Source organism: Podarcis muralis, chromosome 8 (genome assembly GCF_964188315.1).
Source record: "Podarcis muralis chromosome 8, rPodMur119.hap1.1, whole genome shotgun sequence".
Lineage (NCBI taxonomy): Eukaryota > Metazoa > Chordata > Lepidosauria > Squamata > Lacertidae > Podarcis > Podarcis muralis.
In genome coordinates, this window is record NC_135662.1 from 91,473,597 (window position 1) to 91,501,525 (window position 27,929).

General features: G+C 42.0%; 1 protein-coding gene across 2 annotated transcripts; it reads left to right on the plus strand.

The window, feature by feature from the left end:
• On the plus strand, positions 1 to 26,399 carry OLFM4 (olfactomedin 4). 2 transcript variants are annotated; one of them, XM_028738451.2, is made up of 5 exons: positions 13 to 379; positions 4,409 to 4,561; positions 9,855 to 10,067; positions 10,998 to 11,151; positions 23,571 to 26,399. In XM_028738451.2, the coding sequence occupies exons 1-5, from the start codon at positions 293 to 295 to the stop codon at positions 24,377 to 24,379; spliced, it is 1,416 nt and encodes a 471-aa protein (XP_028594284.2). In that variant the 5' UTR covers positions 13 to 292; the 3' UTR covers positions 24,380 to 26,399. The 2 variants fall into 2 exon arrangements, with proteins under 2 accessions (XP_077789721.1, XP_028594284.2); XM_077933595.1 differs by lacking the exon at positions 9,855 to 10,067 and having other exon boundaries at positions 1 to 379.
• The last annotated feature ends 1,530 nt before the right edge of the window (positions 26,400 to 27,929 follow it).

Genomic DNA, 27,929 nt, shown 5'->3' on the forward strand with positions numbered 1-27,929 from the left:
AATCACTTCCCACCTTAGGAGGAAATGGTAAATGGTATTTCTGTCTTCTGTAATCACTCTGATAAGATGTTGGCCGTAACAAAAGGGGTTTTGCAAGAACTACTGCAGACAAACAATGAAATAAATGTTCTTGTTCAGTTGCTGGTGGTATTGTGACTCACACTTCTGATTTGTCATCCACCCAGTTGCACAAATTCCTTCTAAGCGCAAGCCCCCTGAAGGGAAATCCCCAGACCACACTATAAAGAGACTTCCCTCTCCATGCTTCATCAGATGTGTCCAAGCTGGGGAGATGAAGTCCATCAGTGCAGCTGGGCTGCTGTTTCTTCTGCAAAGTGCAGTTGCAGCAAATGTCACTGCAGCAAGGCCAACAACTGGGGTAAGAGATGTCTCTTGATTATTTATCATTAACTCCATATATTGTAGTTCTTTTCCTTCTGGCATAATCATCACAATATTATTCAGGTTAAATTGGGTGAGAGTGTTCAAAAGCAGCTGATTCCCAACTAAGTGCTGTGGTAGGTTTTCCAAAAAGCATCCCCCAAAAGATAGGGGAGGTCAGGAGGGAAGCAAAGGGTGGGGGGTTATTTTATATTTGTGTTGCTGTTGGTGTTTATATTATACCATCACAGTATACAGGAGGACAGGACCCTGCCCCAAAGGCCTTACAATTTAGAACTCACCACAGAGCAGACAACACAGTAAGAAGAGGGGAAAGGGAGGCAAGGATGAATTAGGCTTTATTTCAGTGACACCAAATTTATAGCCAATAGAACAGCATGTCCTTCAACATTTCCCTGATGAAAATAGGGATGTCCCATTCCATAATGCTCATTTTACTATTTATTTACACATCTTACTGGGTTGCCCCAGCTACTCTGGGCAGCTTCCAACTTATATAAAAACAAACAAAAAAGATTAAACATTAAAGGATTGCCTTCAGAAGGCTCAGGGGTCAGATAACTCCATACCCTCCAACATTTCTCCAATGAAAATAGGGACATCCTAAGGAAATGGAGGACATTCCAGGATCAAAGCAGAAATGGGGATGGCTCCTCTAAATCAAGGATGTCCCTGGAAAATAGAGACACTTGGAGTGTCTGGAACAGGTTTTATGAATCTTCTTACTAAAATTATTATTATTATTATTATTATTATTACTATTATTATTATATATACTAAATATAAATTATGTAAGAACTATCTACTGGGTCACAAAAAATAGCAAGCAAGACCATAAAATTTGAATTGGTTGGAAATAAATCTGTTGCAAACCCTTACAGGAAGGTGGGGTGGATGGGAGAGAAATCCTAGGTTCTTTCATGCTATCTAATCTCATCCAGGGAAGGTTCCCAGCATTCCAAACAACTGTGACCAAGAAACAGAATGCAGGGTGAGCAGTTTAGAAACATAAGAGTTGCATCTGCAATTTTGGACAAGGTTGCAGAGGCACCTGGTCCACCCCTGACCCTTGATGACCCTTCCACCACAGGCTTAGCTTCAAAAAGTCATTGAGTGAAAAGTAGCTGCAGGTGAGCCAGGCTTTCTCTGTTGAGACTTCTGTAGGTTTCACCAGGCAGAGGAAGCTGGAGAAGAATGCAGAGCTGCTGTTGACTTTCTCTGTCTGTTGTTGTTCTATACCTGCCTTGTCTCTTCTTTAGCAGAGCAGGCACAATTTGCTTTTAGGGAACCTGCCTGCTCTCTCTGCAGGTGTTGCAGGAGCCTACATGTGCCTCATCTCACTGAGGGATGGGAAGATCCAAGGGCATGGTACTTCTCCATATTCAGTTTCCATTCAAAGGAGGGATCACTGGAACCTTACAATATTGTATCATACTTGAGCCTATGTATAAATGTTAGCATAACTGGAGGTAGACAGCTTTAGCGCTCAAACAAAGCAAGTTCCTGTGTCCCACATTAAATATCCAGCAAGGCATCTCTGCATCTCCAGATACTGTTTGTATTTACAGGAACCACCACCCCCTCCGCCTCAACCCACTGACATTCTGTGTCTTTTCTCAGTCTCTCTTGCTCCCCAATTCAGAACTTCAACTTGGGTTATTTGCTGTGTACACGTTACCAGCTTGTTGTGCGGCTAAGTTATTCTTTTTCTCAATTCAGACCAAATCTGGTTTGGGGAAAAACCTGTCAAAAGGTAGTATTCCATATTGCAGGATGCTAACGATGCTTGTACACAGTGGGAGTGCACTGCGTGCAGTGGCGTAGCATGGGGGGTGCCAGGGGTGTCGGCCGCACGGGGCGCAACATCTGGGGGGAGCGCGAGTCCAGAGGGAAGGGACAAGTTCCTTCCTCTGCTGGGCTCCCCACCGCCACCGCCAGCCTTGCGCCCTAGAGCAGTGTTTCCCAACCGGTGTTCCGCGGCACACTAGTGTGCCGCGAGATGTTGCCTGGTGTGCTGCGAGCGAGTCCAAAAAAGGTTGGGAAACACTGGTTTCTCTTTCAAAAAGGAAACGTGGGTTAAAGCGGCGGCGCCGCCTCCCACTCACTTTCCTGCTCTGGCTTCCCTAACAGTTTTCCGAGTTGCGTCACTGGATCCAGCCCCCTTTTCCACATGTGACACGGGGCTGGAGGGAGGGAAAGAGGGCTTTACGTCGCACACAAAGGCAGCCTCCTAGAAGCGCTCTGGGCCGGCGCCGTTTCGCCGAAGGCGCCGGAGGACCCCCACCCTCAGCTCCTTCAGAAAGGAAGCCCCGCCCCTCGGCTCCCTACGCCGCCAGGCAGCTCAGCTGACTGACGAGGACGTTCTGCGGCGGCAGCTGCCGCACAACCACCGCAGTTGCTGGCAGCGTCTGCAGCGCAATAAGTAACAGCGCCTGGTGCTGCCAACTCTTTCTCTCTCTCTCCCACCCCGCCCCCAAGCTCTCGCGCGCCCCGCGTCAACATCGCCGCGCGCAGCTTCCCGAGCTCGAGGCCAGCCGCTGCACGCACGCGCCGGCTCGTCATCGGCTCCGGTTGTTGCCTTTCTCCGCCGAGGTCGGTGGACCCCGAGCCTAGGCTTCCTTCCCGCACCCCGCTTTCCGAAGACCGCACACCAGTTGGGCCAGTACATATTCCCCTCCCGTGACTGGAGCGGAATAGCCCTTTCTCTTCTTCCCCAACCCTTGTCGTTGGAGGAGTCCCTCAGTCCCTCGCTTTGCTGCCTCCTCCCCCCCACCCCCAAAGCTTGGAGGTTCCCCGGCAAGGGGGAGGGGAAAAATTGAAAGTTACACTTTCGTGCGTCCCTCCCGGCGTGACGCTGTGCGCTGACGTCATGGGGCTGTAATGGTGGTGTGCCTCGAGATTTTTTTCATCAAACAAGTGTGCCTTTGCCCAAAAAAGGTTGGGAAACACTGCCCTAGAGCGCGCGCGCCCCCCGCCGCTGCGGCTGCGCTCCACTCACTGCTCGCAGGAGGAGCAGCCGCTGCAGCAGCGCCGACGCCGGGCACGGGGGCGCGCTCACACTCGAGTGCTAAAATCCACGGGTTAGGGGGCGCAAATTACTTGCCTTGCCCCGGGTGCTGACAACCCACGCTACGCCACTGACTGCATGCAAGGCATTCCAAGATGCCTTGGAATGAAACACTCTGCAGGAAAGTATCTTTCCTACCTCCTTCTTTGTCTTAAAACAATCTTTTAAGAGTTATCTGCCACTGAGGGACATAATCTGAATCTTCCAGACTCTGGCCAGCTATTGCCTTTAGGTGAATAGGAAAACCCACAAGAATATTCTCAACAGTCAGAGCCTGGCCTATGTGTGGCGAGGAGCACAAAGCAGCCCAGGGCCTGGTGGCAGCAGAACAAGGCCTTTTGTCCCCATTTTTAAGTGGAGGAGGCTCCAAAGAGTCCAGTTGTTCTGGAGGAGAAAGCAATATATATTTACAGTTCCAAGCACTGACAAATCAGGGGACAGTTTTGGGAGCAGGACAAGGGACTACAGTCCCTTCAGTTATGCTTTTTTCCATTTTTTATTTTAAAAGAATCCTCCAGTTTCTGGAGTGAGAGTGAGGAGTGGAATTTGCCACCAGCTTCTCAGAGCCTAGAGGCCATGTTCAGTGTGAGGGAACAGGGAACAGGGAGTTGGGCCAGGTTTTGCTTTTTCATGTCAAACAACAACACAACAACAGCAATGGTGGTGTGGTAATTATAGAATTATGAGTACGGTACTTTGGGGAATTACTGATCTACTGTAAATATCTAGCCTCTTTTCTTCACCTTGAACTTGCTTGAGCACACAACATGAAGAGGGAAAAGGAGTGCTCAACAGGAATGACACCCACTAAATAGATTTTGTTTCTTATCAATGACCAATGAAGTCAAACAGGCCAGTTGTTCTCTCAGGCTTTTACCCTTTTGTGTCAATAATTGTATAACATTCATGTTGTTTCCCCCAACCCCAATTTTCTTGCAGCCATTTGCTAATGTGACTGGTTCTGTGGATGACCACAAAGTTTGCCGATGTTCCGTGTTCTTACCAGACACCACATTCCCTGTGCAGAGGATGGAGAGCCTTGAGATCTTAGCCCAACATCTCTCAAATAAATTTGAGAGTGAGCTTTCAAAAGTAAGTTACTTTAAAAAATAAATAAAAGTATACACCTCTGTAGTCAGCACATATAGTTTCTGGTTTTTTAAAACTAAGTTGAGAGAGAGAGGGAGGGAGAAATCAGCTCCCATTTGTTTCACAGGGTCTGTGCAGAATAACTTCTCAGTAGATAGTGCACAGTGACGTTACACAACCTTCTATATTTTTCTGGTCTAATTGGCAACTGCAGGCTTTAATCTGTTTGATTAAGCACCTAAGACTTTGGCTCCTGCAGTTTAATCAGATAATCTTAATCAGTTAGCCTGTGAATTAAGGGACCACTTGATCATTGCTGTTATAATTCTGGTGTGTTATTGGCAGTGTTGCTATTATCATTTTATTTCTTATGCCACACCCTTGCATAAGAGCTCTGGGTGACTGATAGGTCACCCTGTTCCAAGGACAGGTGCAGCTAGCAAACCAGTCAAAGCTGAGCCTAGCCACTCAGGCCACATGAGCACCTACGGCTTGGAAGCACCCCCAGACTACAAACCTGTTCTTTTAGGGGGAGTGGCACCCCATGTGGAACATGACATTCACCTATTTCTTGGAACCAGAGTCTCTGTCTTATCAGAATTCAACCTCAGTTTACTGGCCGTCATCCAACCCATCCCAGTGCTCAGGCATCATTCCAGCACTTGCACAGCCCTTTCTGATTTGGATAGTATGAAGAGAAAGATTTTCATCAGCATGCTGATGGTAACATGCTTCAAATATCCAGATGAGGCCATCCAATGGATTAAAATAGATGTTGACTAGCATGGGAGACAAAACAGAACTTGCCATGGGGTTGAACAGAAGTCAGAAACACAAAGGAAAAGATTAAAAATGGCCTTTCCTTCAAAGAACTAGAGTTAGCTTTGTCACATTGCATTGTAACCTATACTTCCTTTAACTTTCAAAAAGGCACATGTCCTGAGGTTCTGTGCAGGCGTAATTAATAAAATCAGAGGTTAAAAAGCAGCCAGTTAATCAAGTGAAATGTTTTCCTTGGTTGAGAACCCCACATTAAGCATATTGCTTAGCATACTGGGGTTGGGGGGTGTCTGTGGATACAGAATCTACTGATTAGCCGCGCTTTTACTGTAATGGCAGGGGAAGCTCCTGTTATTATTGTGGCAGGTAGTTATGGGGGAAAGCAAGGTGGATCTTCTCACATAAAAGAAGGTTGATAATAGCCTGATACTCCTCCTTTCTGTCTGAAAATATTGCAAGACCTGAAGGTGGGGGATTCAACAGCTCCCTCTGCCTTGTGAAGCTGCACAACAGTGGGTTGTTTTCATGTGGTCATGAGGCTGTCTAATTAAAGCAAAGCTGCTTAGCCTTTTGCTGTTTTGTGGTTTGCTTTAGGAATTCTGCTGCCTTTCCCTTGCAACATTCATTAAAATCCCCACAAATAAGCCCCAACATCTGTAATTTCGAGGAAGTGGGGGTGGGTGAGGTTTGGGGGTGGAAATACCTCATGCAGCCAAGAACCAGCATTTGACATTGGCTGCTTGATGAAAAATATGCAGGGTTTCAATTAGGTGTCCAGGAGATATTATTTGACTGCTCCAGGAACCAGACGTCGTAACAAATGAAGTGTCCTTGAATTAATCAGGAGGAAAGACAGAACACTAAATTATAAATTCTGGCCATAAATATTAATAAACTTTCTAACAGTATAATCAGGAAGAGATAAGAAGTTTAAGCATAAAAAAAATCTACAACAGGGAGGTGGTGGAGACAGAGACAGTTCTCTGGGAACATTTGTTTTTTGCTTAAACAATTCTCTTTAAAGTAATAGGAATTATGACACACCTGCCCAGGGTGAGGCTTACATATGTTCACCTCTGTCCTCTTGTTGACGAATGTCCCTGTCTGCAAGGGGGAAGAGAGGATCCTGGCCCAGGAAGGAGTTGTGTTGGCTGAATGGGAACCACGAAGAGCCAGGGCAAGGAAACACCAACTGATAGTGGACGATCTGGCCCTAGATGCCAAGAATCTCCATAAATTTGTCTAATCCATGTAGGTGCCATCACTGCCTCTTGTGTTTTATTGTAATTTTATTGGTGTTAGCCGCCCTGAGCCCGGCTCTGGCCGGGGAGGGCGGGGTATAATAAAAATTTAGTAGTAGTAGCAGTAGTAGTAGTAAGTTAGTGAGACAGGACTGACCCTTGCCGAAGCCAGTTTGTTCATCTTCAGCAGGACTTTCATCTGTATTCTTGGTAATTCTATCTTTAACAATGCTTTTCACCAGTTTTAATGTAACCAGCCTGTAGTTCCCTGGATCCAGCCTGGATCCTTTTTAAAAAACGGTATTACCCTGGCCACTAACTAGTCTTCAGGTACAGAGGCTGATCTTAGAGACAAGTTAAATATTTTTGTGAGAAGGTCAGCAATTTTTCTCTCTCCCTCTCTCTCTCTACGTACAATACATAAAGTTAAAGGGACCCCTGACCATTAGGTCCAGTCGTGGCCGCCTCTGGGGTTGCGGCGCTCTTTAATGGCTGAGGGAGCCGGTGTACAACTTCCGGGTCATGTGGTCAGCATGACTAAGCCGCTTCTGGCGAACCAGAGCAGTGCACGGAAATGCCGTTTACCTTCCTGCCAGAGCAGTACCTATTTATCTACTTGCACTTTTTTGACGTGCTAGGTTGGCAGGAGCAGGGACCGATCAATGGGAGCTCACCCCGTCGCTGGGATTCAAACCGCCAACCTTCTGATCAGCAAGTCCTAGGCTCTGTGGTTTAACACACAGCGCCACCCGCGTCCCTTACATACAATACATACATACATTTCAGTTTTTTAAAAATATTTTGACAGCAATTTCACGTTTGAGTCATTTAAGATCTCTTGGGTGGATAACATCCAGACTTGCAGATTTTTTTAAGGTTTCTCTCTCTCAATAAGATCTAGAACTTTGTCTCTTGTAACCACTATTTGTTCCTCAGACTGAAAGTTTATTCAGGCACAGAGATCTGTGCTATAGGCTTTTCTATGAAGATAGATGCAAGTGATTCATTCAGCTTCTCTGCCATCTCCTTCTCTTGTTTAGCACACCTTTGATTTCCTTGTCACCCAAAGGTCCACCTCTCTAACTGTGGGATGGGATTTAATAGGCAGGAGAGGATATATTAATTGCAATTTATTCCTCCAGGGCCCATGTATGAGGGTTGAACATACATTTAAAATATGGGCCTGAATAAAGTTTAAAATCCCATCCTGAACAGAAAAATTGGAAGTATAGGAATTAGGCTGTGAAGGCTTTCTCACCTGACTTCACAAAGAATCAGACAACAGACTGAGAATCGCATAATCATAGAATTGTAGAGGGTCATCTATTCCAGCAGTGACAGATTTCTTGCAGAAGTTAAGAAGGGATGGTCAAGGACTAAAATCAGCCATTTGGTTCATTCTTAATGGGGTCCCACTTGTAGGACTACAAAAATAATTTAACAACCTACATGAATAATTTTGATAGGAACTTTTTAAAAATCATTTTAATCATTTGTGCTTACTAGCGAATTATCTTAAGCTATTCAGCAAAATAAGTGATTACAGAAAAAGTCGTCTTCCCAGTTGAAAGCTGTTTAAGGATAGTTTTAAACAATGAAATTTCTGAAACCAAACAGTGTTGTTCTCCTGTGGAGCACTATGTGATTAAAGTTATGGTAGCTGGAAAAAGAAACCCCCCAGCCCTGCCCCAAACCTTTGTGGCTCCGCAGTCCAGCTGGACAATGCAGCCTAGCAGGGCAACAAATCCTCAAGCTAGATGCAGAGCGACACATCCTCTGACATAATCTTGGCAGATAACAGATCGGGTCAGACATGAAAACAAAGCTTTTCTACAGGGGTGTTAAAGATACTCACTTATTTATGAGAATTGTTTATACAGGAAAAATAAAGAGCTTTTTGAGGCTTCTGTTTCATAGTTGAGGTCATTTGGTAAAGACATAAAATAAATGCAACCTCATTTGTTATTGTTCTATATAAAAACATTATTCAAGCCATCACCTTTCTTATTATTTCCAGCAGCAAATGATTGATGGATCTTGTAAATGCATAACTGTTCTTGAAAATGGCTCGGTGCCCCAGGCACTACACTTCCAAGCATCTGTTTGAGACATGCTTATATTGCACCGTTATGTCCTCTTGTAATCTCACACTGGAATCACAATGCTGAGGATTTCTTTTACACAGTCAATCATCCTGACATGAAAACCTATTAAATATCACAGTCTGAAGGGTTAACTAGAGGGTGACATGATCCGAAAAGAACCCGTATGGCTTTGGATTGTTCACCACATGTACTCAGCTAACAGAACTGTACAAATGATACGTTTGGTGATAAGCTAAATCTAAACATTGTTCATTTTTACTTTTTACTTTTTACTATGATGTTCCCATACACCCTGAGTTCACATTCTTCCAGGTTTCATTCCCCTAACCCTCCTAAAAATTCAACCAGCCCCACTCCCTAATTGCTGTTCTGTGAAGGCCTATTCAGTTCCACATGCTTTGCAGGAATCTCAGCAACCAACTTGAACTGGGTGGTTCAAACGTCTTCCCTTCCCTGTGATAGGTGATGCCATGATAGTTAACTGGTGTGAAATAAAAGGAAGGCTGTAATGCAGATCATGTGTCCTATACATCCATTTCGTTTGTAGTTACAGGCAGGGACTCTTGGGGTTCTCTGCCTTGTCCCAGGGGCATCTGGTTCTGAGAATGGGACTTTACCTAGTTAATTTCCATGGATACTCAGTACTCAGGCTTCCAAAACATCTTTAGCTATAGAAAGGAGCGTGTGTATGCAGTGTTGGCCCCTGCAATTGGTAAGGTCTATCTATGTAATCTATGTAAATCTATGTAAATGTATTTCTGCCTAAAAGCTCTTGTGATCGATTGCACTTGATTCATCAATCCACCAGATTTTTTTTTTAAAGTATGGATAAGGATCATCTATGTCATTCTGTCACAGTTGGAGGCACTTTTCTGTTGAACTCAATAAAAATTAAAACCCACTGAGAAAAATGTAGCTGAACAGTGATTACACTTTCCCTATCCTGCAGACATTCTTCTTTATCTATGTCATTTATCTGTAATCTTTGTCTTTATTTTTAGACCAGAATCCACAGCAATGTTATATAAGCTTCTGTGCTCAGTGGTACCCAAGTAATCATATTTTGATCTTGGCGAGATTACAGAGGTGCAGTGGGGCAAAACTTATCTTTTTAAAAGGTATCTTAAATACATTTTCTAAAATGGAATACATTCCTGTGTATATGTATAGATTACCAAGTACACCAAAGAAATTGCAATGTATGAAAAAAAGATTGTAAACCTAACCATCAAGATTGAGCGCATGGAGAAGATGAGCATTTCTTACACTGAACTGGACTTCCAACTGATGAAACTGGAAATCAGTGAAATGGAGAGGCTAGTCACACAGCTGAAAAGTACACTAATGGGAAGCAATGTGATTGTTGAGCAGCTGTATGGAGAGGTATGCTAAAAGCTTTGTTAAGATCCACAGTTTCTCCTGATAAAATCTCCAGTAGCTTTAATATGATTCTCCTGAAATTATGCACATATAGCCAAAGGTAGAAATTATTCCCTCCCTTCCTAGCCAGTTTACACAAGGACTGGAAAATATGGCTGGTCCATGAATAAGAGAATAGTGTCAAGGATGAAACAGTGGGGCTGGAATAAGGGTCAAGAGTAAGGGGGAGAAGGATGCAGGCCCTAAGGAGGAAATGGGAGCTATGTGGTCCAGAATAATTACCATGGACCAATCAAAAGCTCCACAAGTAGCCTGCTCTGTAAAAAAAATTAGTAACTATTCCCACACTGAGCACTGAAAAGAATTCATAAATTTGCATCCAATCGCTCACTCATTTTGTTCAAGGCACTTCACAGTAAAAGAACAAAACCACGCACACAAAACAAAACAGGAAGTTAAAGCAAATTAGTAACCTTATCCTAAGCTATTTGCAAAAGCCAAAAGATTTCTATGTGACACTGAGCACCTGTCATACATCTATCTACACTAATGGTGGTGGCATAAAATTTATTGTTAGAAATGCACAATTTCTAATTACAGTGGTACCTCGGGTTACATACACTTCAGGTTGCAGACTCCGCAAACCCAGAAATAGTACCCCGGGTTAAGAACTTTGCTTCAGGATGAGAACAGAAATCACACAGCGGCAGCCCAGCGGCAGCGGGAGGCCCCATTAGCTAAAGTGGTACCTCAGGTTAAGAACACTTTCAGGTTAAGAATGGACCTCCAGAATGAATTAAGTACTTAACCCAAGGTACCACTGTACTTACTGCACTCTTGGTAACATCCTTTATTAAAATATCAGCAAAAAATGAGTTTGCAAAACAAATTTGAGCATAACCAAAAGTCACTCCTACCATTTTATGTGCCTAGATTAAGAATTTGAGTCTTATGGTGAATGAACTGGAATCGCTGGATAAGCATAACATCCTTGCAGTCCGCCGAGAAATTCTGGCTCTAAAGAATAAATTGCAAGAATGTGAAGCGAATACAAACCAGAGCACCACCAGCCACTACATCCCTCCTGGTAAGTATTTGTTTTGTTAGATGATGGAACCTATGTTGCAGAAGTATATTTTCATATTTTCCATTCTTGGAGGGCAGGGTAAATAATTAGATCTGAGGCTTCTTTCCTGAAAACTTTTCATTTTGTTACATATATTGTGAATGAATTATCTTTAGTATTCATTTGCCCAGCCCTCAGCATGTCACACCGTGGCCATTTTCAACCTTCCTTGCAGTGAATGAGAAAAAGAGCAGAAAGGAGGAGGACCAGGCAATTAATGGAGAAATTCTTCATTTTGCAATGAAACAGGGATTAAAATGCTTCTGAAAGTAAATAAGTAAATAATATCCTAACCAACCAGAAGTAAGCCCTTTTGAACTCTAAAAGGAAGGGGGAGGCCTCAATTTCAGCAGCACCTTGTAAGGTTTGGGACTTCAAAACACCTGGCACTGGATGGCATGGTGACATCATGTGATTGACAGTGGGTGGCCTTTCCCACCTGTCAAATTTGGCCTGCAACACCAATCCTGATAATGATTAGGTTGTGGAGCCAAAGGCTCCCAACCCCTTAGATTGTTCCAGGTTGTGTGTGACTGCAACTCTAAAAAACACTGAGACATGACTTGGTACCTAAATGAAGCCACATGGTAAAATGCGCAGAAAAATGCTGGAATAAAACACTTCCCCACTGGTCAAAAGTACAAAGAACGGTCAAAATTTTGACTTCAGTTTATTAAGCAGATTGCTTGCAAGGTTCCTGAATGAGTCTCCCACCCTACCCAACCCGTTGAGCTTTAGCTCAATGACTCTTACCACATTCCAGAATGGCTCCTAATTTTGGAGGCGGGGGACCTTTGTCAGAGGTAGCAAGATTTAGTGAAAACTCACTGATGCCAGAATTTAATACATTCAAGTTATCTACATAACATAATGGAGGATCTTGTTAATCTTTCTGCAGTGACTCTCTTCTGAAACTTCCTTTGTGATCTCCTGCTCATCATAACCTTGGGAAATACATTTCCTGCACTATCAGTATGCTTGCAGTATGCTAATGAAATGGGCCATAGGGGAAATCAGTCTCAGATAATCACCATGGCAAAGTGTAGAAGACACTTCAATGACCACAGATTAACCATCAGGTAGTGTAGTGGCTTCTGTTATGCTCTTGGACGGCTCCCTTCATCTCAGTTGGGCTTATTCAGAAAATCTTCTGGTGAACAGCACACCATTCTGCTGAACTATCTGTGCTGCCATTTTCACAGGACCCAGGATTTGCCCTCTGAGTAGGCGGCTGCTGCCCATTCCCTGGTGATGGGACAGTCTCTGGTACTTTACATTCTTGTGGGGACCTGTGGCCCTCCAGTGTTGTTGGGCTGCAGTCACTATTGTCCTAACGTGTGTGTTCAGTGGCTAGAGAGGATGGGATTTGTAGTCTAATAATATCTAGAGGCCCACAGGAAACAGTCCCTGGATTATAAGGTACAAAGTGGGTCAGGAAAAAAGTTATGTGTTTTGTATGAAGGGCAATTCATCTCAGAAAGATCTTATTATTTTTGTTCACCACATGCTTCTGTTTCCTTGCTAGAAGAATAAATGAAGTGATGGAAGACAAAGTTTCATTGTTCAAAACACCTTCTTGAACTTACTTGCCTCTCAGGCAGCAGCTGCATTTTCTCTCTGAAGGATGAGGAACCCTTTTGTCTGTCAGGTCAAGTGGGGCTGGGGAGAGAGAGATTTAAAACATACACACATACACAAAAGATCTGAAACAACACCTCTGAAGCCCAGAAAGGGCATTACTCTCCTTCAAGAAACAGCTAAAAAACTTGAATTTTGAGTCACACAGTTGTGTGTGCAGGAGGAGAGGCTCTATGCTTTTTGCACTAGTCATTTTCCCACACACAAAAATCTCTCCCACTAGGTGTATTTTCATCCTTTTTGGGGAGCGTTGCTGGATGAGCTTTCACAATAAATATACATCTGTATGGGGGAAAGCAGTCAGAGTAAGTCTGAACAAAAGAAACTCGTCTGCCACTAATTTGTTTAAAATTACTGCCTTCCACAGCAAGGCTACTTTTCCATATTATTTTAAAACAAGGCTGTTGGCGGTTTATTGTTACCTACATTTGCATGTAATCTCTAATTTGCCCCTGACTTGACTGCAACACTGGGGAGCAGGAGGACCCTGTAATTTCCCTTACTTTCTAAATGGGTGGGGGCTTTGTGGGTTTACAGCTTCCTTGCACTCATTGAAGCAGGTGAGAGCAGATAGTTAAGTACATTCTCCCAGCAAACTTAGCTCCATGTGTATATCTGCCAGCCCATTTGGCTTCCATTTGCTTTGGGTTCATCTTATATTTATAATGTTTGTATTAAACTGGGTGTTTTTTTTGTCCTGATTCCAATGCTTTCCTTTTTCTCCTCTCTCTTTCCTTGATATTTTGTGGTGGGTGTGAAGAGTGCCTAGGAAATCCCAGAGCTGTCTAAGCTTATGAATCTAATGAGACTACTGTATATAAAGTTTAACGGCTATGGCAGAGCTTTAGAAAGTCACCTCGTGAGATGCTCTGTTGTAAAGCTTCTCTTGTGGCTGTGCTCAATAGAGTGGATTAACCTAGTTTGCAGCAATGTTAAAACAAAATATAGTAAAAGCATATTTGATATGCCTCTGACTTCTAGCATGGCCACTGACTACTGTAAACATGATTATAATGCCATGAACAAGTGTTTCAAAAAAGGGAGCTGCTGCCTTGTAGGTGCATCTGCCCTCTTTACACATGCACACCTTATAGATAAGATGGCAGGGTATTATTTTTTCCTGTAGTGTTTTCTAATGCGAAAAAGTGTTTTACAAGTCTAATGTCATTTATACTTTCCTGTGAGACTGAGAAGTAACCAATGGTTGCTGGTGTAACTCAGTTGGTAGAGCATGAGTCTCTTAATCTCAGGATCATGGGTTCGAGCCCATGTTAGGCAAAAGATTCCTAGGTGACCCTAGGGGTTGCTCCAACTCTACAATTCTATGATTCTATGCCCAGTGAGCTGCAGGGCTGAGTAGGAATCTTAATGGAGCTATCCTATGTCCATGGCTGTAGCCAGGATTTTTGTTAGGGGGGCAGGCTTTTGTTAGGGGAGGGAGAACCTCACATGTGTAATGATTTGTAGAGATTTTGATTGATTTACGGGGGGCGTATGCCCCCCTGCCCCCTGGCTACGCCCATGCCTACACCTGTCCTGTTTCTGGGAAGCTGTTGCCTAAAGCAGTCTAATGTGCTAGTGACACCTGCCTGTCTGTCTCCACCTCTTCTCCCTTCTCCCTTTCCTTTCATGTAAAGTTATGATGAAAGCTTCTTGCAATCTAAGTCTAACTAGGGGAATTAGCAGATATATGTTCATATACTTAGTAAACTCCTGTGGTCCCCCACAAGATGCTGGAGCCATGCTAGATATATGAATTGACTTAGACAATTCAGGAAAGAGCAAGAAAGAGTGTTTTAGCATGGATCTCATTAAGCTTATTTCAGTTTTATCCTGCTTTAGCTTTCATGACTTACTTCAAAGACTCCTGAGAATAGTGAAAGTGCTTAAAATTTCTTTGTTTGGTGATGGCCTTGATGGTTTAGCAAGTACGTGAAAAGGGTCCAGAGAGGAGTATGCTCATTTCCTTCCAATTTGCAGAAGGTGGTCTGAAGCAGGGAGCCTGCTGTGCTTTGGGAAAACCTTTGAGAGCCGTGTTTCTCCAGGGATCTGAAAAGCATGTATGGAAGTCTCCCTGCTTCAGAAGATTGCTTTCCCTGTGCTAAAAGGTGATGGGAAAGGTGACAGAGGGATGCAGCTCGTGGATATATCCTTGCTGCCTGTCCCACTCTTGCGTTTCCTGAGCTCAAAATGTAGTGCTTGAAGATGACTTAAAGCATTTGTCTTTCAGGGCAAAGGCTTGTGCTCAAATCATTTCCACCACAATGACTTTCAGTCTTTGCCATTTAAGAAAGGGAAGAAAGAGGTTCCGGTCGGTGCCAGCGCTTAATGGCGGTCCTACCTCCGAGCTCCGGAGAAGGACTGCTCCGCAAGTTCGGGTCTTACCCACTACGGCGAGTGGGGGACCCCTAAAATCTCAGGCGCGGAAGCCTGAGAGCAAGGAGACTCGGTGGGCACCTTTGCGCCCCCCGGTACTGTGAAAGAGCCTTTTTAAAGGCTCCGGAGCGGCATCGGGAGTGAGCGCGGTGCTGAGAGTCGCTACCCAGCCTGCGGAGTGAAGCCGCGTCGCCATTAGCGGAGAGCGCCGATTCCTTCCTGAAAAGAAAATTTGGACTGGATTCCCGTGAGTAAGAAGGGGAAAAATCAGGAACTTTTAAAAATAGAAAATTTGGCTGAAAACGGGAGGGCAAAAAATAAGGAAGTCTGCCCCCCCCGGACTGCAGGGTTTTAAAGCAACGAAAGACCTCGCTGCAGTTGTTAGAAACTTAGTTGCGAACTGTCAAACCTGAGCTGTCAAAAGTATCTCTCCCCTCCAGATTGGCAGGAGAAGGGGGGAAAAAGACAGTCTTGTGAAGATACTTTTAATTTAAAGGGAAACAAAGTTTTTCACTGCTCTGATCCCCGGGACGACCTGCCAGGACTTAACACCGGGAAAACTGTTCTTTAAAATAACTTTGAAGTGGATATAGACTATACCTTAAATGGTGAAAAAATTTTAAGACATTTAAGATTTGAATGGGACTTTATTACTGACATTGGACTAACCAAATTTAAATTGGAGAAAAAGCTTTACAACTTTAATGGCGGACTTGAGATTTTCTACATCCGGCTTTCTGTCTCTTTGTTGTTTCTAACTTGGAAACTTCTTGCTCCCTCTTGAGGGCTAAGAGGGAAAAATTGCAAAGTAACTGACTAATAGTGGGATTTTCCATTGCAAGTTTTTCCTGTGAGAACGGCCTTGGGATATGAGTGGCACGGCAGAGGAGATAAGAACCAGATCTAAAGCTAAACTAACACAAAAGAAAAGAGGTTCAATCTCTGGCAGCACAGAGCCTGCACCGGACAGTGTGACAGCAGCATCAATGGAATCTATGACACAGGCACTGCTTAAAATAAATCAATCCCTTGAGGCCTTAACAAAGCAATCTACAGAAAATTCAAAGAAATTGACAGAACTTACAACAAGATTGGATTTGAATACCACATCAGTGGCAACAAATACAGAATCTATAAATAGACTGATTCAGGAATCTTCAGAAACAAGGAAAATTGCAGAGAGTGCAAAATCTGTTGCAGGTGAGACACAGGAAAGACTTGTGCCGATTGAGAAAAAGGTGAATGAGCATGAAGCGGCCCTCTCCTTACTGGAATTACAACGGAAAGAACGAAATCTGAAATTTAGACAGGTTCCAGAGAAAGAAGAGGACAACCTGGCGGAATTTCTCACAGAGGCAATTCTGGAAAATTGGCAAGGAGATCTGGAGGAAGATGAAGTGCGGATAACAACTGCTTTCAGACTTGGTAGAAAGCAAAGCAAGAAGTCAAGGGATTGTCTGATTACCTTTAGAACCAAAGAGGAAAGAGACAAGATACTGAACCTTCACTACCAAAAAGCTTTGGTGATTGGAAACATTCAAGTCCAAATCTTTAAGGACATCCCTAAATACATCTTGGAAGTGAGGACTTTTTATAGAGACCTTGCCAATTTGCTGAGGAAGAACTTCATACCCTTCAGGTGGGAATTCCCACAGGGGTTGTCCTTTAACTACAAAGGGAAGAAAGTAAGAATAAGAACAGTACAGGAGAAAGAGTACTTTTTGGAAAGAAACCTAGAGGACCTACAGAAAGGTACGGTGGACCCGGCAAGAGAAGGACAAGGATTAACATCAGAAGGAGGAGGGCTAACGGACATTGCAAATCTATCATTTGGACTACCACAACTGCCAACTGAAGAGGAAGAAAAACTTGGAGCAGTCGGAGGATCAAACATCTAACAAACAAAATGTCTCTGCAACTTCTAAGTTGGAATTGTAACGGTTTGAACCATCCCAGAAAAAAACGACAGGTTTTCCACATCTTGAAAAGGGAACAACTGGATCTGATATGTCTACAGGAAACTCATATAACTAGAGCACATAGGAAATTGCTGGTGAACAAAAGATTGGGACAAGAATTTATATCTTCCGATAAAGTAAAAAAGAGAGGAGTAGTGATTTATGCAAAGGAAAAATTGGACCCAAAATTAAAATTTAAGGATGAAGAAGGAAGATACCTGGCAATTGAAGTACAGATCCAGGGGGAAAAATATTTGATAATTGGAGTATATGCACCAAATGATGGGAAGGCAGAATTTTTCAAGAAGTTGCATGAGACCTTACTAGATTATCTCGACTGCAAAATAATAATGATGGGGGACATGAATGGAGTGGTTTCTACAAATATGGACAAGGCACAAAGACAGATAATATCTAAAGAAGGAAGATTACCAAAGACTTTCTTCGAGATGACGGAAAATATGGACTTGATTGACATCTGGAGAACAAAGAATCCTCTCGAGAGAGAGGGAACTTTTTTCTCGGAATCTAAAATGACATGGACGAGAATCGACCAAATCTGGGTATCTAGTGTGATGGCTACAAAGATTAAAAAAGTAGAAATCTGCCCAAAAACCTGCTCCGACCATAACGCCGTAAAGATGGAAATGAAAATGACAACAACTGGATCCTTTAGATGGAGAATGAATGACTCCCTATTTAGAGAGGAACAATTCTGTACAAAGGCCCTAAAGACATTGAAAGATTACTTCGAGATAAATTTGAGAACAAATGTGGAAAAAAGAACAATTTGGGACGCGAGTAAAGCCGTGATGAGAGGCTTCCTGATACAACAGAATTCAATCAAGAGGAAGAAGCAAAATGAAAGGAAAGAAAGAATTCTAGAAAAAATAAAGGAAGGAGAAAAGAAACTGAGGTCAAAACCAAAGTCTCAAGAAATTTTGAGAGAGATAAAATATTATCAGACGCAATATATGGAACTGACAAATCAAGAGATAGAATGGAAAATTAAACAAATGAGACAAAGGACTTTTGAGTCTGCAGACAAGTGTGGGAAGCTCCTTGCATGGCAATTGAAAAAGAGGCAAAAATTGAATACAGTTACTTGTTTGGAGATAGAGGGAAAGAATGTTCATAAGCCAAATGAGATAAGTAACTGTTTTCAAAGTTTTTTTAGGAAATTATACACACAAGGGCCAGTAAACGAACAAGAAATAGAAGAATTTCTTAAAAATTATGGACTACCGAAAATTCCAGAACAGGGCAAGCTGATCTTGAATGAGAAAATAACAGAACAGGAAATAGAGGAGGCCATTCAAAAGGCACAACTGGGAAAGTCTCCAGGACCAGATGGACTGACGGCTAGATATTATAAAGCTTTGAGAGAAGGTTTAGTGCAACCACTGAAAGAAGTTTGCAATGAAATATTGGAGGGGAAAAAGGCACCTGAAACGTGGAAAGAGGCCTTTATCTCACTTATACCAAAGACTGAGACTGAAAAGAACCAGGTTAAGAACTACCGCCCGATATCATTATTAAATGTGGATTACAAAATTTTTGCAGACATTTTAGCAAAAAGACTGAAGAAAGTATTGACAGGTGAGATTCATAAGGATCAATCTGGCTTTCTCCCGGGAAGACACATGTCTGATAATGTGAGGAACATAATAGACATTGTGGAACTGTTGGAAATGAACATTAACAGAAAAGCGGTTTTGATTTTTGTGGACGCGGAGAAAGCCTTTGACAATATTTGTTGGAGTTTTATGAAAAAGAATCTCCAAGGGATGGGGGTAGGCCAAGGTTTTGAAAATGGTATAGGTGCAATTTATTCTGAGCAGAAGGCAAAGCTAATTGTGAATAATGTGGTAACGGAAGAGATAGCTATAGAGAAAGGAACACGACAGGGATGCCCTATTTCCCCCCTACTTTTTATACTGGTTCTGGAGGTTTTGTTAAATATGATTAGAAAGGACCAGTTGGTTAAAGGAATTCAGGTCGGAGTGAGAGAGTATAAATTAAGGGCATTTGCAGATGACCTAGTTTTGACTTTGCAACAGCCAATCACTAGCACAAAAAGAGTTTTAGAACTGATCGAGATATTTGGTCAAGTTGCAGGATTTAAGTTGAACAAACAAAAAACTAAAGTCTTGGAAAAAAACCTAACAAATGAAGAAAAAGAGACATTCCAGAATGAAACAGGTTTGGAGATAGCAAAAAAAGTGAAGTACCTGGGGGTGAATTTGACATCGAAAAATGTGAATCTTTTTAAAGACAATTATGATAAATGTTGGACAGAAGTTAAGAAAGATTTAGACATATGGTCAAGGCTGAAACTTTCCTTGTTAGGCAGAATTGCTGTTATCAAAATGAATGTATTGCCTAGAATGTTATTTCTGTTTTAGACATTACAAATAATAGACAAGATGGACTGTTTCAAGAGGTGGCAGAAAGACATATCGAAATTTGTTTGGCAGGGCAAAAAGCCAAGAATAAAATTTAAGACATTAACAGATGCGAAAGATAGAGGGGGTTTTGCCCTGCCGGACTTAAGACTTTACTATGAATCAGCAGCGTTTTGCTGGTTGAAAGACTGGCTGCTCCTCGAGAATACAGATATTTTGGATCTTGAAGGATTTGATAACAGATTTGGTTGGCATGCATATATATGGTATGACAAGGTAAAATTGCATAAAGGTTTTAAGAACCATATGGTGAGGAAAGCTCTGTATAATGTTTGGATTAAGTATAAAGACTTGTTTGAAAGTAGAACCCCCAGGTGGCTGTCACCAATGGAAGCAAAAGAGGTGAAAAAATTGAATATGGGTTCTAATTGGCCTAAGTATTGTGAAATTATAGAACAAGATGGTGAAAATGTAAAATTGCAGAGTTTTGAGAAACTGAAGTTTAAGGTGAGAGATTGGTTACATTATCGACAGATAAATGAAGTATTCAAACAGGACAGAAAGAAAGGCTTCCAAGTGGAGAAGTCAAAATTAGAAACAGAACTGTTAGAACCCAATACTAAAAATTTGTCAAGAATGTACAACTTGCTGTTGAAGTGGAATACTCAAGATGAAATGGTGAAATCCAGTATGAGTAAATGGGCACAGGATATTGGGCATGACATTGAACTTGCTGACTGGGAGCAGTTATGGACCACTGGTGTTAAATTTACGGCATGTAATGCCTTAAAAGAAAACATTATGAAAATGATCTACAGGTGGTACATGACTCCTGCTAAGTTAGCAAAGATCTATCATTTGCCCAATAACAAGTGTTGGAAGTGTACTGAAACGGAGGGAACCTTCTATCATCTTTGGTGGACCTGCCCGAAGATTAAGGCTTTCTGGGAAATGATCTATAATGAAATAAAAAAAGTTCTGAAGAGAACGTTCGTTAAAAAACCAGAGGCCTTTCTCTTGGGCATGGTGGGCCAAACGGTGCCAAAGAAGGATAGGACATTTTTTATGTACGCTACTACAGCAGCAAGAATTCTTCTAGCAAAGTATTGGAAGACGCAAGATCTACCCACGTTGGAAGAATGGCAGACGAAGGTGATCGACTATATGGGACTGGCAGAGATGACTGGCAGAATTCGAGACCGGGGGAAAGAGGCGGTGGATGAAGATTGGAACAAATTTAAAGTTTATCTTAAAAACTGTTGTAATCTGGAAAATTAGGGGCTCAGAGTTATAAGAGATAAAGAACTACAGTTGTATTAATAACTAACTGAAGTTAAATACATGAAATATATTTAAGTTATGTTCAGAGGGTTGCTGAAAAATCTTGAAACAAGAATGCAGAAAAGGGGTGGTATGGGGAAGTCGTGTTTCTGTTTGTTTATGTTTACGTTTTTGTTATTGTTTTTTCTTTATTTATGGAAAACTAATAAAAATTTATTAAAAAAAAAAAAAAAAAGAAAGGGAAGAAAGATCCCTGGTTCCTCTCCCAGAACTGCAGTCCTCAGTATCTGGAAAAGCACCCATATACTCTCTTAGTGCCCCTTCAAACATTGCAAGGATTGTGGGTACATGTGTGTGAATATGCTGTGTGCTTCTGAGATTCCCTGAAATTTGTAAGTGCTTTGCTAAGCTTTTCCTGATGACTGTGTACATGTCATGGGAAAGTGTGAGGAGTCCCCGTTATCTGTGAGTTATACTTGAGGTGAAAGAAAGACTAGCATGGCTCCAGCATATTGTGGGGGACCACAGGAGTTTACTAAGTATATGAACATATATCTGCTAATTCCCCTAGTTGTGTGTGAAACATTTCTTGACTCCCCTGCATTGACATGCATGCTGTCCCATGGTCAAGCTTTGAAAACAAGTGACAGCTTGAATAATGGATGTACATTTATTTCTTATGCCTTCCAATATTTACAAAGTGAGAGGATGCTTTGTTTTCTTCTACTCCCCTCCACCCCACCCTGTTCTGCTCAGTATGCCAACATTAAAGAAACTCAACAGCAACACAGTATTCAGATCTAGTACAAGAAATGGATAACCTACCCTGACTATTTGTGCACATGTTGTGTGCATGTTGAAAAGGCTGTTTTGTTTTTAAAAAGAAAAGCCTAGACTGGATATTGAACCTCAAACAATGTTTGATCTTAATAAACCAAACCCACTTCTAACTTTAATAATTCATGTATTATTTCATAAGTAAAGAACAAACAAATGTTCAGGAAAGAGATCTCTTTAAGGGGAAAAATAAGATCTTCTTATTTCTTTTGTACCATAAAAAGCCTTTTGGCTGAATACATGATTGTTTTTTATTTATGAAACAATGCATGAATTATTAAGATGAAGCTAGATCCGTGCTTGGTTTAATGACATGAAAAATTATTTTAGGCTGAATCTCTGCAACTTGCTGTGGACATTTTTATATCTTTTTTGCAGCTTTTTAAAAAGTAAGTTGCAGATTTATGCATGCCGTTAATAAGCATTTAATTTGAAAATAACATTACTGATTTAGGTGTGCTAATTCAGTCAATGTGTTGACAGTTAAGGGCAAACTATAAATTATAGTGGCTTCTCTGCTGTGTAAAGAGCTCCCATTGATTTAGCGAGCTGGTAAGTGGCACAACATTTAGCAGTAAACCCAGGTCATAAAACTACATATTATATTCCTGTATTGTGCTGATGGAGGTATATATAACTCTTAAGTACAGAAATGTAGGTATGCCAAGAGCTGAGATCATGTTGACTGCATAAGGTCTGGAGCATGAAAGCTGTGAGTTGGGCAGTCCCCAGTTCAGTTCATGCCTTACCATGAACTCTCTCAGGGTTGGATTTGGCAACTCTCCCATCAATAGTCTGGGGATAGCAATCAACACTGGCCTGAGGTGTTGTAAGGGTGACTAAAGGCTCGTTCACACTTCCACTTGCCCCATGTCTAGAAAGCATGGGTCCCTGGGTTTTCCCAGGAACAAATGGAAGTGTGGATGAGCCTTCCCTGAGTAACATTTGTCTTATAGACTCACTACAATCAGATCAGGAGGTTGAACTCCACAACTTCATATTGCAGGTAAAGGATTGCATATTAAAGGACAAGATTTAGCTTTCTACCTGACATGCTAATTTTCTATGTGCAGGTGTTTTTTATTGTTGTTTTTGGAGGTGGAGGTTCTATCATGCACTTCTCCTGTGCATTCTGAAATAGTACAGCCTAGAAGCAGTTTTGCCAAATGGTAATATGTTTTGTCTAGAGCAATGATGGGAACCTATGGCCCTCCAGGAGTTGACTCCAGTTCCTATCAGCCCTAGCTAGAATGGGCAATGGTCAGGGATGATGGGTTTTGTAGTTTAGTAATACCTGGAGGGCCACAGGTTGCCCCCCCCATCTAGAAACTCTCTAAAGTGTTATATAAATGCTTGATGTTGTTACGTTAACAACCATTTCTTTTCAATACTATTGACCCTGGGAATGCGTTGTCCTCCTGTTTTAGCAATATGTTTGCTTGGGAGTCAGAATGGTGGATAAAGTCAATTCAATTCACATTTAAAGGCAAACCTGCTTAATCCACACTTTGCAAAACAATATGAGAACTGAAACACAGCCATCCTTCTGGACATGACACTCTTAGTCAATTTTGCCCGGAATGATTCATTTAATCTCTGGGGGGAAACCCCCATGATTGCAATAGGTTTTCTCTAGATATGTTCCAAACTGATGCGTTGCCAAGACACCTGGTCTGGAGCGAGGGTCCTGTGACACGAGAGGTAATAACGAGCCAAGAGCAGGATGGGAGGTAGAAATGAGGGTGAGGAAGTGGTGGTGAGTGACTGAGGGCACAAAGCAAGTGAGAGGTGAAGATTTTAGAAACATAAGTTATTTCACTGCCAGAGATACTCAGAATCTTTGAACTGCATATGTGCAACACACTCTGTTTTTGGTTGGTTTCAGGAAGCTGCAGTCATGGTGGAATTGCAAATGCCAGCCAGCCCTTTGTGATTCAGCTAAACTGGAGAGGATTTGACTACAAATATGGTGCCTGGGGAAGATATACCTCTCCCCTGAACCCTGAAAAGGAGTTCTATTGGGTTGCGCCACTGAACACTGATGGAAGATACCTGGAATATTATAGACTTCATGATTCCTTTGATGATTTATTGCTGTTCAGATACTCTAATCAATTTAGAATTCTATATGGCCAGGGCAGCGGCATGGTTGCTTACAACAACTATATGTATTTTAACCAACATGGCTCAAGAGATATGAGCAAACTAGATTTAAGCACCAATACTGTGGTGCTGAAGAAAACTCTTCCAGATGCTGCTTTTAACAATCGGTTCTCATATGCAGGGGTGTCATGGCAAGATCTGGATTTTGCTGTGGATGAGAATGGATTGTGGGTAATTTACTCAAAAGAAGCTAGCACAGGTAATATCGTGATTAGCAGACTTAATGAAACAACTCTTGAGGTGATCAGTACATGGGAAACAAGGCAGTACAAGCCAGCCGTGTCCAATGCTTTTGTTGTGTGTGGTGTGCTCTATGCCACAAGGCCCATCAATACTAGGAAGGAGGAAATATTTTACACATATGACACAAACACAGGAAGAGAAGGCAGAACAAGCATCACTCTAGATAAAATGCTAGAAACAATTCAGAGTATCAACTACAGCCCTATAGATGGGAAACTTTATGTGTTCAATGATGGCTACCTTGTTCAGCATCAGTTGACCTTCCAGACTCTTCCACAACAAAAGTGAAACAGAGGAAGAGGGGAAAGCAGAGGTTTGACTTGTTTGTAACTCATTTGTACTATCTCCCAATATTGCTACTACATTTCTGAGGGGCGAGGGGCAGAAATGTAATATTAACTCATGGCAACATGGAGGTTTGGAAAACTTGGGGCAAGGTCCAGCCAATGTTGAACACTTAAATTTCAATTATTTCACCAGCCTTTGCTTTATTTCATTAAGCCTTTGCTTAACATTCCCATTGAAATGAGCAGGACTTAAAACTGCTTAAGCTTGGCTTGATTGTGCCCATAACAATACGCCTTGCGTGGTTCAGACCAATTGTCCCTTTAGGTCAGTGTTCTTCCTATGTGTGATGCTCATGTCTGTTACTAGAGGGGGGGACCTGGTCTTTTTGGATTGGGGCAGGGGAATATATTCATCTCTACCTCAGGGCTTTTCTACTCCATATTATTTGCTATGCAGACTTAAAACATTTCCTCTTAAAGCACCACTACTGTTATTACATTTTCCCAGTGCTCAAATTGCAGTAGTTCATTGCAGTGAGAATTTGGTTCTGCTCCCAGGCTGTGGTTTGTGTGTGTCATAGGCACCGCTTGGTTAGCATTTGTGGTATCAGAATAACACATGACAACTCCTTGTCTGTACTCTCTCCCCTATTCCTGTGCCTTATAGTGACATGTTTTATATATGATTATAGTTTTAATCTGGGATTTTGTCTGGGACGCGGGTGGCGCTGTGGGTAAAACCTCAGTGCCTAGGACTTGCCGATTGTATGGTCGGCGGTTCGAATCCCCGTGGCGGGGTGAGCTCCCATCATTCGGTCCCAGCTCCTGCCCACCTAGCAGTTCGAAAGCACTCTTAAGTGCAAGTAGATAAATAGGGACCGCTTTATAGCGGGAAGGTAAACGGCATTTCTGTGTGCTGCGCTGGTGCTGGCTCGCCAGCTGCAGCTTCGTCACGCTGGCCATGTGACCCGGAAGTGTCTTCGGACGGCGCCTGCTCACGGCCTTTAGAGCGAGATGAGCACGCAACCCCAGAGTCGGACACGACTGGCCTGTACGGGCAGGGGGTACCTTTACCTTTACCTTATAGTTTTAAAATATTCTTTGAATGTCATCAACACTCATCTAGACTTACTAACAATAATGAAAATAATAATAATGAAATGTTTTAAAGTGGAAAGTTATATAAATTGTAGACTGAGGACTCTTTCATCCCTCTCCAGCACTCTGAATGGTGCTTTGCCAATTTCACTTTGGATAGTAAGAATGAAACTGATAACTTTTTTTGGGACAGGCCCTTTATGGTTACTACCCCTCTCCACTGACTCCCACAAGTATATCTTGTGAAATCTGGATGGGGCCTTAAAGTTATTGCTCAGCGATATGTGGAAGGATCACAAAGGAAAAAATACAGTTAGTGGATAAGCTCATGAGGCACACTCCTTCTGTGAAAGCCCAGATAATAAAATTAACAAGAGCTACACAGCAAAGGATTGTTATGTTCATTTCAATGAGGCTTGCTCAAGAGAACAATCCACAAGGTAGATTGTGACCTTTATGTCCACACAGCATAATCCAAGCCAGGGTGTATGCAAAACAATTTGCTACTAATGTAAAAGTACTGCCAATTTTAGCCAAATATTAATCTATCTCTTTGGATAGATTCCAGTCCTCAAGCTTCTTGATGTGAAAAGAGTCCTGCAAAGGTAATAAAGATTTAGGCCAAATGGAGCCTTCCTTTTTTGGACTGGAATATATAAAAAATGGCTCATTGCTGTTGTCCCTACTTTTGGAGGAAATGGGAGAGCAATACTAATTGTTTTATGAAAAGGGGGTCTTATTTGTGACATTTTGGACAACAAATTCCAAGATACTGTGCAAACATTTGTAAACCCCTCCTTTGTTGTGATCAATGAGTGAATAATTGATTTTTTTGTAGCAAGAAATTATAATATCCTATGCCATCTTTTGCATTTTTATTAATTATGAATAATTAGAATTTTGAATAAACTACATATGGTAAATTTTCTATGACTTCTATATTTTGTAAATAAAAGAAAACTCTAGACCACCATCTAATACAGAATTTAGTGTGCTTAATCTCACAACTGCCTCTCTTCTACTTGTTCAATGGTTTCTTCCTGCACACTTCTGTTTGCCATATAAATTTCGAATAATGAATATTTAAAAAACCCAAAAAATTAAAAGTAGATTCATAATAAAACATGGAAGTTGTGTTAGCTTGGATACTGTAAGTGCATTTGCATAAATGTGATGCTTTGCATTATTCATGTTGAATGTGGGCTTATATTTATTTGGCACTGAATGTTGCAGAAAATGCATAGCTTTACCACTGGTCTGGTTTTTCTTTTTCAATAAACTATATTTAGGCAAAGAAAAATGAAATGGAATTCTTTAGTGGGTGATGCTATTTCTGACAGCTAGTCTAGGAAACAGCTTGGGCAGATTCCATTTCAAACCATGATGCTCACACGCCACTAGACATGGTGGCTTATGTGACTCCTAACAAAACCCAAATGGATGTGTAGAGGTAAACTGTGCAGTCTGTCAGCAAATTTTGTGTGTATTACCCAACTGGATTAGAATCTTGGGAAGGCCAGCTCAACTGACATCATGAGCATATTTCTTACCAATGTGGCCAATCTGTATAGCCCAATTTTATTCACACTGAAGATCTGAATGTTCCTCCATCTGAAAATGTCTTTCTGTACCGCCCATGAAGCCCAGTGAAGTGACCACCTCAGGCAGCAGGATCCACAGAGGCAGCAGATCCTGATGCAGATCCTGGAGGGGGCACCATTTTCTGGTTTGACTTAGGTGCCAAAATGTATTGAGCTGGCCCGGTTCCATATACAAAATTGGAAGCCAGGGAGAAAAGTTCCAACCCTGTCCTCTCGCTGACATCAGGTTTTCTAGGCTGAGGAACTTCTGCATGGCATAGCTTTTTATTTTAAAATGTGTGGAATTAACTTAAAAGCTACTGTCACATTTGCTACATTTACCTGACCACCTAGTTTGATAGGAAGCAGCATGTACTGTGCAGCCACCAGGGATTCAGAAACACCAATTGCATATGTACACTTAGCAGAGAGCTGTGCTTGGCCAAAAGCCCCTGTTGATTAGCACACTCTTTGTCAAACCTGTAAAATGGGCCTAAAGTCTGTCCTTACGCAATGCCTTAATTTGGGAATCCAGTATGGTGCTAATATAAAGAATGAGGGGGGAGGAGGAGGAGGAGGAGAAGAAGAACTGTTTACATTGCCAGCTTAGTAGGAGATCTACTATAGGAATCCTCATTTTGTGTTATTGAGAGCTGGTGCAGCTTAATCACCAGGAGCACATGTGTGAGCCTGGAAGTACCTGATTCAAAAGGCACTTCAGATGATAGAAATAATAATAAATTAATATAATCATTGTTAATTTTTATCTTGCTCTTCCTTGAAGAGATCAAGGATGCATCTATTGTGCCCCCACCCAATTCTCTTTATCTTCACCATGTCCCTCTCAGAGAGGTTTGGCTGAGAAATAGTTAT